General features: G+C 43.7%; 2 protein-coding genes across 11 annotated transcripts in view; both read right to left on the bottom strand.

Moving 5' to 3' along the window:
• MROH7 (maestro heat like repeat family member 7) overlaps positions 1-8,494 on the bottom strand; it is a 28,701-nt gene extending 20,207 nt beyond the window's left edge. For 3 of the 10 annotated variants that reach the window (XM_053392331.1, XM_053392335.1, XM_053392336.1), the window contains exons 1-6: positions 6,829-8,491; positions 4,441-4,815; positions 3,051-3,148; positions 1,529-1,630; positions 1,261-1,349; positions 543-663 (exon numbers count right to left, since the gene is read on the bottom strand). In XM_053392331.1, the coding sequence (XP_053248306.1) occupies positions 543-663; positions 1,261-1,349; positions 1,529-1,630; positions 3,051-3,148; positions 4,441-4,582 (552 nt within the window). In that variant the 5' untranslated portion in view covers positions 4,583-4,815; positions 6,829-8,491. Of the gene's footprint in view, positions 1-542; positions 664-1,260; positions 1,350-1,528; positions 1,631-3,050; positions 3,149-4,440; positions 4,816-5,198; positions 5,405-6,282; positions 6,611-6,828 lie in introns of those variants that run through there. The other 7 variants (XM_053392341.1, XM_053392339.1, XM_053392334.1 and 4 more) reach the window with 7 other exon arrangements.
• A 527-nt stretch (positions 8,495-9,021) lies between these two features.
• Positions 9,022-12,707, bottom strand: PARS2 (prolyl-tRNA synthetase 2, mitochondrial). The gene is made up of 2 exons (XM_053392329.1): positions 12,466-12,707; positions 9,022-11,587 (listed from the first exon to the last, which is right to left on the bottom strand). Exon 2 carries the CDS (start codon positions 11,551-11,553, stop codon positions 10,123-10,125), a length of 1,431 nt encoding a protein of 476 aa, XP_053248304.1. The 5' UTR covers positions 11,554-11,587; positions 12,466-12,707; the 3' UTR covers positions 9,022-10,122.
• Between the last annotated feature and the right edge of the window lie 1,294 nt (positions 12,708-14,001).

The raw sequence follows: 14,001 nt of genomic DNA, 5'->3' as shown, positions 1-14,001 counted from the left end.
CCTCTTTCACACTCTCAGCAAACTGCAGGCAATTTTCTTTTCTTTTTTGTGAACCTTGATAAACAAAAACTCATTGTTTTTGCTCACTTCCTGCCCTGGGCCAGTCACCAACCCAGCTTCACCTAGCTCACATGGTCATCGTGAACATATAGGAGGTACAAAATGGCTTCAAAAGGGAACTTAGGGCTTGTTATCATCAACATCAAATTTGGGTTCCTTTAACCAGACTGATGTATCTTTGTTCCACATAGGGTCATGTTTTTGCCACCCCCTTCCCCAAATCAGTACAGTTCTTTCTCTTTTCTTTTTAAACCGTATAGATTCAAACAGCAAGATGTTCTTATTCGGGCACATACCGTACCCTCTCCATAAGCAGTAAATTGGTCGTGAGAAATCTTATGTTCCCCCCCAGACTGGACGCAAAATCTCACCAGCCCCAGCTAGAATAGCGAAAGGCAAGGAATGATAGGAGCTACAACCCAGCAAGAGACATCTGGAGGGACACAGTTCTCCCCCCCACCTGCAACAAAGTGAGAAAATACCTGTACGTCAACTTCTTCTTTGCTCTGACTTTGTAAAGTGTCAACCGAGGGCAAGGCAAAGACGCTGGCAATGCAAGTGCTGAGCAGCTTCTCTTTAGGCCAATGAGAAGGCTCCACTTGGCTGAGGAATGGCGGTCGGGGGAGAAGAAACAGAGCATTCAATGTACGTTACGATTCTTCCTTACGGAAATGGAGCTTAACACAGAAAAAGTTCAGAGTACCGAGGAAAGAAAACAAACCATGTCTGAGCTGTGTAGTGCCTACTGGAATGGGCAGCTACAAAGGGGTAGCCACTGACCAGAATCTGGTGTGAGTATGCCTGCCTTGAGCCCATGGCTCTGACTGGAATTCAGAACTACCAGGGTCAAGATCAGAGGACTCCATGCTCACCAATGTAGGTCATGTAATTCGTCAGTAGCGCAATAAAGCAAGACAATCCCTTCCATATCAACAGAGCTGAGACAGGTTTGGCTTTTCTGTGTAGTTTGTTTCAAATAATTCCACAGATACAGATGATGATGATGATGATGATGATGATGATAATAATAATAATAATAATAATAATAATTCTTTATACCCCACCCATCTGGCTGGGTTACCCCAGCCTGAGGTAGTCTCTTCCTGATGGCATTATTCAACTCTATTCTTAGCACTTTTCTTCTGAGCTTTGCTTCAACATTTGGGTCAGGGAGGATGTTGGGTTGTAGATCCGACATACCTTAGGTCCTGAATGAGAAGCATGCCCTGACAGCGCAAAGCTGTGGAGCGCGAGTCGATGCTGTCCAGAGGCAGGTCTAAAATCTGTGCCTGTGAAAGAGCAGCAGCAAATTCTGTGAGGAAAAACTCTTCACGTGTCTGCTCTGTTCTGTTGCTGCTACAGCTGCACTAATGTGTGATTCCCCCCCCCCTGCACTGGTCAAACACTTACACCAATTGTACAAGCTATTAAATACACAAATAAAGGATGTGCATTGCATCTGACTCACCATTGTTTGCTCCACCAGCTGCAATTTCTGATTCCCATGCCGATAGTTTTGATTACCGTTCCCACTCATTTTTGAATCGAATTCCTGTGAATGCATATGAGACTAGCAAGAAAAGGGTGGAAGATTTTAATAGCATTTTCACATATGACCGTATTTGTTCAGAACCAGTTTCCAGAGCCAGTTGCATCATAACATGTGAAAGGAGGGCAATAGAATGCTGAATGGCATTAGACATTCTGCTGATTGCCCGGTATTCTCTGCTTTAACACAGAAAACATGCATTGAACATCAAGCCAGTAAGGTAAAGGTAAAGATAAAGGACCCCTGGATGGTTAAGGCCAGTCAAAGGTGACTATGAAGTTGCGGCGCTCATCTCGTTTTCAGGCTGAGAGAGCTGGCATTTGCCCACAGACAGTTTTCTGGGTCGTGGGGTCAGCATGACTAAACCACTTCTGGCACAACGGAACACCATGACAGAAGCCAGAGTGCATGGAAATGCTGTTTACCTTCATGCTGCAGTGGTACCTATTTATCTACTTGCACTGGCATGCTTTTGAACTGCTAGGTTGGCAGGAGCTGGGACTGAGCAACAGGAGCTCCCTCCCTCATGGGGATTCAAACCACCAACCTTCCGATCAGCAGCCCAAGAGGCTCAGTGGTTTAGACCACAGCGCCACCTGTGTCCCCATCCAGCCAGTACAGTGGGACCTTGGGTTACATACGCTTCACGTTACAGACTCCGCTAACCCAGAAATAATACCTCGGGTTAAGAACTTTGCTTCAGGATGAGAACAGAAATCGTGCGGTGGCGGTGCGGCAGCAGTGGGAGGCCCTATTAGCTAAAGTGGTGCTTCAGGTTAAGAACAGTTTCAGGTTAAGAACAGACCTCCAGAACGAATTATCGTAAGTACGTAACCAGAGATACCACTGTACTGGGATACAGGAAGGGAGCAATACCTTTTTCGTGGAAAGCTGTTTACTAAGACTTTGAACATAATAATCGGAAATCAGTACCATCTCTGCTTCCTCTATTTCCTTCACTCACAATCAGTTCACTTTCCCTTAGTCTTCCCTGAACAATGTGCAAGAAAGTAATCCCTGTGATTATACAAGGGCCAGGTCGTCTGAATGGGAAAAGGAAGACTAAGTTCTAAGAGCTCATGTCACCATAGTAAAAAAAAAAAAGAGGAATATTTTTATTTTGCAAGACTTTGAAGTCAGCAAATTATCTATGAGCTAACATGGAAGGTGAGTCCGTGACTGGGATGGGCCCAATAGAAGAGAGACCCTCATTATACTGGTATAGTCTGATCTCCTCCGTTAGCACCTTACCCCAAATTGAAATTATCTATTATTCAATAAAGCTTTATGCCTTCCAAAGTTGAGCTCTTGCACTGAAATAAGTTCTGAAGCTATCTAATATTAAGGTTCAGGTATATGCAGAATATTGCAGATGTGTTGAAAGCAAAGTGCAGGGAAGGGCAATGTTAGAGTTAGCAGAGTATTAAGAACAGGTTCCTACCATTTTATCACGGTCATCAGAGGCTAGCGGTGTTTCCTTTTCCTTTCCTTTTGCGTCATACAGCATCATTCCATAGGCATTGCTGGAGGTTACTGAAGCTGTTACAAATAAAAAGTAAATAGAACTGAGGTTGCAGTTGGAACGAAAATGTCTCCTGGTACTGTTACTCTAACACAGGGGTGGATAACCTTTGGCCTCCCAGATGTTGCTGCCATCATCCTTGGTCATTGGCCCTGCTTGCTAGAGCTGGGAGTTGTAGTTCAGCAACATCTTGAGGGCCAAAGGGTTCCCACCCCTGCTGTCGGGGTGTGTGATAATGAGCCGAGGTTTACTAAGACTTGTGCAAAAATCTCCTTCCTCCAAACATAGCTATTTTGTTCACTTCTAATCTTGAGCCATTTATTTGGGACTCTTTCTTTGAAACTCAATGGTAGGTCATCAGGAAGTTAAAACATAGTTTCATGGTGCAAATTAAGACTTCCAGCTGAGGAAGGGTTCTATGCAAGTAGAAATCCTCCAATTGCAGTCTTCATCTAACTTCATCTAACCATAGCGAGAGTATGGGGTTTTGGTATCTATCATCTACTTACCAACATTATTTCCATTCCACTTAATATATAAAATATATCTCACTCAGAGTTCTTTCTCCAGTCTCTGCCCCTTCTTCGGCAGTTGCTTTAGTAGACTGGTAAAAATCTAACTATCAAATTGCCAGTCTAATTTTGGTACAACGGCAAAATCAGAGCCGAAAAAGACTGATATTTCTTTACTTTACACAGGCCCTGTCTGGTTTAAAGTTGTTTGGTCAAGTACTTAGGAAGTTACCTTATAGTGAATCTGGCTATTGGTTCATCTAGTTCAGTACTTGATTACAATTTTTCACACAAGTACCTGCTAGGCATCAATGAGGAGCCTGATGTTTCAATTTTGTGTAAGTTCTGTGTAAGTAGTAACAGATGCATCGTTGCACCTGTGTTTTATTTTACCACATCATTTTAAAACTTGTTATCTCACTTTGGAATTGCCCGTGGCAATAAAAAGTGGGTAAGAAATTATTTAAATAAACTAAACTGAACTGGGTGATACCAATGTGAGTAAACATCAGAGTAGATTCCACGGACTTGATTCCAGCGGGTCTGCTCTGAGTGTCACTTAGCTGGGTATCATCCACTGACTTGCAGTGGCTTCCCAAGGTCTTTTGGATGTTATGGTTCCCTAAACATTTAGAAGCATTAACCTAGGCAACTAAGGTTCAAGCTTGTGCATTGTCAGACGCACATTGGGGAATGAGCTAAAAGATTCGAGTTTTAGTATTTATGCCTTATATATTATACTTAGTTCTTCACTCTACATATTTACTCTCCAAACCCTAGAGGTCATTTGTCTTCACCTTCAGAAATTGTATCTGGCAGGCAGTTTTCCAGCAGTAGGGGATTCCTGGATAATTCTCTCTTTGTCGTCAGGGGGCACTGTTGAATTGTTTGGACTTCAACTGACTCTTCATTCTCAGTTTTTTTTATTTCTTTTTCCATCTTTGGGATCACAGAGAGTTTATGTTTGTTTGTTTGTTTGTTTATTTGTTAAGTACCAGAAGAGCAACTGATTCTTCACCAGCTAGAAAAAGATTGTTGGTATTGTCCTTCCCTCCTTCATTCACAAAGATCTATAGTAAGATCCATTTTGAAAATCTTGACCCATAGCTTGACTTCTCCAGACTTTGGCGTTCCAGTCTTGAAGACCGATGTTCACAACATGAGCAGTGTTCCTGTATGAGAGTCAGGAATTTAGAATATCAGTGATGCCTCACTGGTGAACTTCAAATATTTTGCCTTGCAGATTTTCGGCTGGCTTTGGTCCTCCTGCTGTTGCATTGCTGTGAGATGGCTTAAGCCATGCTTTAGTTTAGTGTCACCTGAATCTGGGCTCATTGTTTCTCTTGCTCCAGACAAAGTACATGCCACAAATAAAGTTTGTCTCCAGTTTATAGCTCAAGGTTTTTCTGGAGGAAACAACTCATGAGCCCAAACTCAGGCAACATGCTAAGCCAAAGCATGGCTTACTCACAGCAGGACTTGTGGATGAACAAAGTGGCCTCAATCTGGCAGCTTCCACACTCATGCATTCACATCAAACCATGGGTTGACTTACGTGTAAACTAGGGCATATAGAGTTGTGGTGGAATCAAGCCTTCACATTGTGATTAGGGTTGAAGTCTGTTCAATACCCTATTAAAAACAAAGCAACTGTATTGGAGAGGACCCCAACTGCCAGACTCTCTTCTGAGCTGATCGGTAGAAAGTTCTGTGTACATACAGAAGTTATCAGCTTTTATAGAGATGGTGATGTTATTACAACTTGATTAATTAGAGATCACAAGATATTAGCTGGGGGGAAAAAAGGAAAACAGCATTGGTGGTCAAAAACTGTTCACCTTTTAAATTTTATGCTTGTTTTACGCTCTAACCATGAAATTTAGATAGAAAATGGCTCAAGCCTACGCAGTCCAAGATCCTTGCAGAACCCAGAGCTATACATTTTGGTTCTATAGGCAGCTCTTCTAGCCCATTTAAGAGAAGAAAGTATAAAAGACAGTCTAGTGTCTTTGTAAAAAGAAAAGTTGACAACCAATTCAGATTTTGATACGAAATGTTTGGAAAGCAGTAGTCAGCACTGGGAATGTGAAAACCAATATGCCTTGTGGTTGGAATCACAGCTAAAGAATCTCTGACAGATGACCATCCAACCTCTCTTGAAATACCTCTACGGAAGGACAGTCCACCACCTCCCAAGGGAGCCTGTTCCACTGCTGAACAGCTCTTACTATTGGAAATTTCTCCCAAATGCTTCATCAGAATCATTTGAATCCACTTAAATTCAGGTCCCATGCTTTGGAACAGCAGAAAACAATTTCGCTCCATCTTCCATGTGACAGCCCTTAAGACATTTGAAGGTGGCTATCATATCAGTTCTCCTTTCCTCCAGGCTAAACATATCCAATTCCCTCAACTGTTCCTCATAAGACTTGGTTTCCAGACACTATCATACTGGTCACCCTTCTCTAGGTTGTCAATATTCTTCTTGAACTGTGGTGCCCAGAACTGGACACAGGACTCCAGGTGGGATCTGACCAAGGCAGAATAGAGTGGTACTATTACTTCTCTTGACCTGGGCAGTATACTACTTTTATAAGAGGCTCAGCTGATCCCTACAGAAAGCTCACACACTTGCTTACTTGTTGGTGAACATGCACAGCCATTTGCTAGTTTCACATTCCTTTTCCTCGGATGGAAAAAAGGTCTTACTAGTCAATGTCACAATGGAGATGTTTGTGTCATCATTCAAGCCAACAGTGCTGGTTGTATAGTATCTAAGATCCTGAACACAATGGGTAAGGTAGCTGACCATGGTTGTAGAATAATACTCGCTGTCTTGAGCACTGGCCTTTCCTTGGCCCTGTCTTGTATCCCTTAGCAGTATGCTATTGTTTTGGGTAGGTTATCATCCCTACTTCCATCTCTCAGTTTCTTGGGATTTGCATAGAAACAATCCATAATTAAACATGCCAAACAGATTTGTTACATTTATATTTAGTATCTCAGAAAAATGGGACAGAAAATCAGTAGAATTACCAAGGCGACCTAGTCATGTACTTCGCCGAGTACCTAAATGATTCTGACACATTTGTGGATAAAGGTATTAGACCAGATACTGAGGAACTGATGGACTCAACCATAGAGACTCAGTTGAGCAGATCAGAAAAAGAAATACACTTGCTTACTTGTTGGTGATTGCTCCCAGCTGTTTGCTGGGTTCACATTCCTTTTCCTCTGAGGGAAGAAAGGGCTTACTAGTCAATGTCACAATGGAGAGGTTTGTGTCATCATTCAAGACAACACTGCTTGTTGCATTGTATCCAAGATCCTGGGTAAGGGAGCTGAACATGGTTGTGGAATACTGTAATACTTGCTCTCTTGAGCACTGTCCTTTCCTTGGCCCTGTCTTGTATCCCTTAGCAGTACACTATTGTTCGCGGTAGGGAATCATCTTTACTCCCACCTCTCAATTGTTTCTTCTGTCAAGAAGGATGATTCCGAAGGAGCCCTCCACTTTTACTTGCCCAGGGAGGATGGGTGAGAGAGAGCCAAAGTATAAGAAACAGAGAGACGCCCCCCCCCAAAGGGAGGGTAGTCCCCCCAAATTCTCCCAGTCACAGGAACACAGTGGGAGGAAGCAACCTGACACTTCATTCTCATCTCGTAGCACACCAGCAAGAGTAACTGCAACCCCAGACGAAACCAGAGTCATTATCCCAGGAGATGCTGGCTTCATGCAATGGCTGCTTTTGCTTACATGCTGATCTTCAAGCAGGCCAATCCAATCCATATTTATTTGGGGATAAATTGCACTGAATTCAGTGGGACTTTCACCTAAAGTTAGTGGGCACAGGACTTCCTTTGCAGTAATTCTAAGCACAGGGAACCATGCCTGGCACGCCAGATTTGTACAAAAGCAAACACCCAGGGGGAGCCAGAGCCTGGGTCACATCCTGGTCCAAAGTGGGTCACAGCAGCAGCACTATCACCACACAAATATCTGGGGGGGGGGGGGGGAGAGAGAGAGAGAGAGAGAGAGAGAGAGAGAGAGAGAGAGAGAGAGAAATGGGTTCCCCAATGCACTTTGGGGTTAAAGGAGAGTCCTGGATTTCAAAAGGTTGAAAACTACTATCCTAAGTGATCAGTTTGCTGCTGGTTTGAGATTTGTACAATTTGACAACAAAGATGCTCTAAGTAGACTGAAGCTAAATTCCACAGAATAGGATTTATTGTAAGGATGTTTTTATTCCCAAGAAAATGTGTGAGAGATGGTAGGAAAGGTGGGGGGAGAACAATGACCAATAATGGTAACATCCCTACCAGATATCTAAGTTAAATGGTTATGCACTTAAATGGTATTTCAGAGTACTCAAAGTACTCTACCTATGTAGTTCTTGTTTGGATGTAACAAACTATGTTTTTACATTACATGAACAAGTACAGGGATGGGGAATGTGTGATTCTCCAATTGTTGAACTCCCATCAGCCCTAGGCAACGTGACCAGGCCTTCTCGGAGACCTGGGGAGGCTCACAGACCCCTTCCTGTTTTTGAGGCCCCATAATAATAAATGCAGTCATGGAAATATGACAACATGCAAAAACAAAATGTGGCATGTGGGCAGCGGCGGAGGAAATAAGACATAATTTGATTTTTTAAAAAGAATACTTTTCCAGACTCTTTCTTTGCAAATGCACTTATTCTTGAGGGAAAAACTTGCTTACATGCAATGTCGCATTTAGCATGTGGCAAAATCTGCATCACTTAACAAAAAAGTAATGTATTTTATCAAATCTCATCTCTTATTTGCTTAAATTTGCAGTTCTGAACTTAGAATGTATTGCAATTTGATCCGCTGCACATAAAAACAAGTTGCAAAACTTAACAAGTGCCTATATTTGTGGCCCACTTTAAGCTTGAGGCCCCAGGCTAAATTACCTTTCTCCAATTGGCCCTGAACATGGCAAAGGGCAAGGGAAGACCTTCTAGAGCAGCAGTTCTAGAACCTTCTAGAGCAGCAGTTCTCAACCTGTGGGTCCCCAGATGTTGCTGGACTACAACTCCCATCATCCCTGAGCTCTGGTCTTACTAGCTAGGGGTGATGGGAGTTGTAGTTCAACGACATCTGGGGACCCACAGGTTGAGAAAGGCTGTTCTAGAGGGTCACAGGCTTTCCATTCCTGGCTTACAGTGCAATCCTAAACATAGCTACTCAGTAGCAAATCCTATTTAATTCAATGGAGCTGATTTCCAATTAGGTGGGGCTAAGACTGCAGCCTTACTCTCTTAGCCATGCTCAATGCTCACAACTGCTTTATCATTGGGAAAAAGTTACCGGAGTGTGGGTATGTCATATTTAAAGCAAAACAATATTCAAACTTAGCTGTATATCTTTTAATTAAGTGAAATGCTTATGAATACTGAAAATTCAGATTACAGTACATGATCTTAAAGAGGGGAAGAACAGCAGCAGCCTATTTGGCAATCAGCTGTCAGGATTTCAGAATAATAGCCAATTTAATTGGCTTACTCAGAAGCTCAACATTAACCAGGTTCCATTAATTTTGTTGTTTGGAATTTGGTTCCATACTTAGAAATCGAACCCTACAGTCAGAAGAGGAAAATTTACTTTTAATCAACATGCAGGTGGGGGAGAGGTAATACTCTACTCAAGAAGGCATGATTTTTCTTTTCTTTTTTTAAAAAAAAAAGTTTACAAAGATCAACTTGGTATATATATTTTTTTAGCAAAGTCCATCTTGAATCCTTCCAGGAAGTATTTGGCTAGTATAATCAAGACCCACTAGTACGTAAGCAGCAACTCAGTCTTTGAATTCATGTAGCTGATGACCAGATGGGACAAATCCAGTTAAGTACTCAGACCATGAGAGTCCCTCACACAGAGGCACAGCGCACCTAAGAAAAACTAGAGGTGGGGATTCCCCTTTTGCTTCCATGACCACAGCTGCACTGGCAAACACATTATTGCAAACTTTCTTTTTACCTTAAGGCTTAATCACATCTAGCTCCAGGCTGCTGTCCCCCAAATAATTGTCAAGCAGGACACTATTATTATTTTGCATAACGAAAGGCCGGCCTTTGGTTATGCAAAATAAGCAGTGGGAAAACTGTGGCCCTCCAGATATTGTCAGCCTACAATTCCCATCACTCCTGGCCATTGGTCATGCTGGCTGGAGATTATGGAAGGTGCAGACAACATCATCTGGAGGGCTACAGGATCCTCACCTTTGCAGAAGACCCCAAATGTACAGATGGAACTGTCTGCTGTTGAAATCGAAGGACAACCAAGTTTGCACATGAGGCTTTGGCATATAGGCAGCACCCTATCTGCCTTCGCAGTAATCCTTGGGCTGGAAGATACAAATAAAAATAATTCCCATAGACTCCCATAGCCATATGCTTAAGATGGCAGAGGGGAAACACTGACATTTCGGTATTCAAAAGCTACACATCCAGTATTCAGCGAGTCTGCACTTTACTCAGCAAGTTAACAATGGCTTCTTTGGTAAGGAACAAAGTCTCATTAGTATTTTGATTGCATACTTCAAATAGAGAAGGCTCATCCAAAACCTTCTTGCCACCTATTATAACATAGGGGTACCCAAGTTTACTTGCATCTTTTAATCTTTTACCAATGGTGAATTGTGTCCGGTCATCCAGTACTATCTCCTCCTTAAGCCGAGGGACTGCTTCAACAATACAGTCATATAAATCCTCCAGGAGCATTGCCCCTTTCTCCTCCTTGCTCCCTCTCTTTGGGGGAATAAGGCAGACTTGATACGGTGCAATGAGGCTTGGCCACCGAATGGCGTCCTCAGTAGAAAGCACCTCAATAGAGGCTGCAAGAATCCGAGTCACACCCAGCCCATAGCAGCCCATTTCAGCCGGAATATGCTTATTTTCTGCAGTGCGGACGGTAGCATTAAAAACAGAGGAGTATTTTGTGCCCAAGAAGAAGGTATGGCCAACTTCAATCCCTTTGTACTCAGCTAGTTTTCCTTTGCAAACTGGGCAATGCTTCTCATCTGGGTTTATTGTTTCCTCATTGGCTGCAAAGTCACAGCCTGTGCACATCATCAATCGGTCCTCACCAATGTCAGCGGGCAGCTGGAATTCATGAGACATCGTCCCCCCAATGCTTCCAGTAGCTGCTTGGACTTTCACAAACCGAAGGCCTAAGTTGTTGAATATGTTGCCGTAAGCGTTGCACACAAGGGCATAGGTCTGGAGGGCAGCTTCCTTGGAGGTATCAAAGGTGTACATATCCTTCATATAAAATTCTCTGCCACGAAGCAACCCAAAGCGTGGTTTTGGCTCATCTCGAAACTTTCTTGTTACCTGGTACAGCAAGAGGGGAAGCTGCTTGTAAGACAAATGGCCTTGGGAAGCAATTAGGTCTGTGATGGCCTCTTCATGAGTAGGTCCTAGGCAGTATTCTTGATTGTGCCTGTCTGCCAGTCGTAATAGTTCACTGCCCATGAGTTCCCACCTTCCACTGGCTCTCCAGAGCTCTGCTGAGCTCAATGCGGGCATGTTCACTTTCTGACCCCCTATACCCTGCATTTCTAGGTCTATCACTCTGATGAGCTTCTCCAGTGCTCGGACAGTGTAGGGCATATAGTGGAAGCAGCCAGGACTGGCCGGGTAGATAAGTCCTGCTAGTAACATCAGTCTCTGACTTTTACATGTCAGTTCACCCGGTTTGCTGGTTTGCTGCGATGCTATGCTATCCTCCCGCAGATTCATTGACTGGAAGTGCTGGGATACACACTTTTGTCTTGCATGAAGATCAGAATAAAACCTGCAACACTGTTGCTGCTTTTGGCACCAACCAATCCAATTTTTCAAAGCAGGAAGAATCGTTTTCCCTCTTCTGAGAAGCCCATCCATTTTGAGACTCACAGATGAAGCTTCTCTTTCAAATCTGCAGGCAGAGAGAGAAAATAAAAGCAACTCATTTCACATAAACAGATGCACATTTTATATCTAGCCAAAAGAGATTCCCCACATATTTTAGCTACTGTGAGAGCCGAATGCATTGAACACAGCCTGTTTGGCTAAACATGGGGCTGAATGGTTCTAGCTGATTCAGTTAATTGGCAAATAAATGAGGAGTTTCTAGAAGAATGCGCTTCCCACAACTGCCTCAAATTATATTTAAGACCTGCTTCATCACCTTCAAAATGTATGAACAAGCACAAAAATATACATTTGCAATGCTCACACAACAGCTGTACAGCTTCCCCTGCCCCACTTAGGGTATACATATGTACATAAAAGGCGTAATGGCCCTTCCATTATCCCTGACCATCGTCCCTGACCCATCAGTCTGGGACTGATGGGGCTGCACCCAGCAACACCTGCAGGGCCAGAGTCTTCCTCATCCCTGCTGCAATGCAAGAAGGTGCATGTTTTAATACCAATAATGAGCTAGCTTTTCCTATAGTTGCAAAGATAACATTTGAAGAGCCACGAAAAGCAACCAAGTGTCTTCACGGTCCAAATTAAGAAGTTGTCCAAATCTGTTATTCTGCAAACGCCTCCAGAGACTTTTTGAGGAAGCAGGAAAAGAGAAATAAGAAATTCCCCTGCGTGCCCCCCAATTACATTGCTATTGTAACATTCCCGTCATTTTCATCACGAGGCACCTATCTCTATGGTGCCTGCTTTGACATTTCTGCGAAGAGGGACGCCGGCGGACTGGGCGCAAAGCTGCAAGAGCTTCCTCGGGGGGAAGTCCCACCGAGCACAAGCAGGGCTTCCTTCCGAGAAAAAACACAAAAGCACTGGACTTGCACGAACCTCGCTGAACTGGAAGCGCAGCCGAGTCAAGTTTCATACGGAGCAGCTCCTTGAGAAGAAAAGCAACCATAGGCGCCGCTGAAGTGCAGGACGCAGTTTATATCCCCGGGGAAGCCTGCAGGGCCAGACTCGTCCTTGCAACGGTCGCCGGCTTTACCACTCTGCGCTGCAACTTTCCAGCTCTTGCAGCGCCCGTGGCAGAAACCACGCGGCAGCGGGACTGGACGAGCAACACAGTATGCAGCAGCTGCGCATGCGCAGCAGCGATGCCCCGTCCCTTTCGGAACGGAGGCGGAACCATAGAGTTGAAGGAAACGAAGAAGAAAGAGCGACGCTCTTTCTCTTCCCCCTCCGTCTTGGGCGTCCAGATGAAGTCCGCCAATAACCATGGCGATTCAGGTTCAGGCAGCCTCTCGTGACACGTGAAGAGGCCTTGCTAAATAGCATCCCGACTCTTTAAATGTTCCTCTTTTTAGGCTCCTTGTTGCAGAAGTTTCAGTTTGCCGGCCCAGAGTAATGGGAATAGATATGAATTAATAAAATTACTAACTAAAAAGGCCAAAGCAGGAAAAGTTTAGTTTCTGCGCTTTCAGTGCGCAAACAAGTCCCAGAAATAACTGGAGGAACACTCACGTTAATTTCCTTGTAGGGATTCGCATCACTTCAAATGCCTTATTGGTAAACGGAAATTTGGCAGAAATTTAAGAAAGGCTTCGCCCACCGAGTCACACAAACAGCTTAAATTTGTGTGCTTGAGGAAGAGTGACAGGCGATATGGAAAATTTCGAGAGATGCTGCTCTCCCTTTATTAGGTGGATTCATTGGGGAAGGCTGCTCCCCTTAGGCAACCATTTGAGAGAACAGGATATTCCCCATCCTCCACCCTAAATGAAGCCCAGCACCTTATCTGTAGTGTTGAAATATTGTGTTCTGGGGAAGTTCTCGGAATGAGTGCCTAAAACAGTCCCTGCTTGGAAAATTATGATCAAAAACAGGTATGGGCAACCTTTGGCCTTCCCTGTGTTGCTGAATTACAACCTTCACCAGCCACAGCAAGCTGGTCCGATGGCCAGGGATGGTGGAAGTTGAGTACTATCTGGAGGGCCAAAGGTTCCCCCACACCTGTTCTAAAATACATTGCACATAAGGAAAAGGGGGTGAGAAGAGATATTTACCTTTTTGACTGTACTTGGCCGTGCCACATTTACTCGCGCTTTTGTAACTTCTAGGCTTGGCTATTGTAGGGTGCTGTGTGTAGAGCTGCCCTTAAGGACAGCTCTGAAGCATCATTTGGTCTAGAAGGCAGCTTTTTAAGGGTGGGAAAAATGCATTCCCATATAGCCTGTTTGCATTTGTTGCACTGACTATCGCTATGGCTTGAGGCCCAGTCTAGATGCTATCTGTATCAAAGTAAAAATATCGCTCTTTCAGTAGCTCCATGTGATACTTTCATTTTTTTATCCCCCCCCCCCAATTTTTTATTGGTTTTCCAGATTTATAACAAATAGAAAAAAGAACATCAAAAAACAAACAAAC

This window comes from Podarcis raffonei, chromosome 6 (assembly GCF_027172205.1).
Source record: "Podarcis raffonei isolate rPodRaf1 chromosome 6, rPodRaf1.pri, whole genome shotgun sequence".
Classification (NCBI taxonomy): Eukaryota; Metazoa; Chordata; class Lepidosauria; order Squamata; family Lacertidae; genus Podarcis; species Podarcis raffonei.
The sequence above is the reverse complement of the archived record's forward strand: the minus strand, read 5'-3'. Positions and strand labels throughout refer to the sequence as shown.

Excerpts from the sequence above, each read along its gene's own strand:
- PARS2 (XM_053392329.1), bottom strand. The coding sequence starts at position 11,553 with ATGGATGGGCTTCTCAGAAGAGGGAAAACGATTCTTCCTGCTTTGAAA.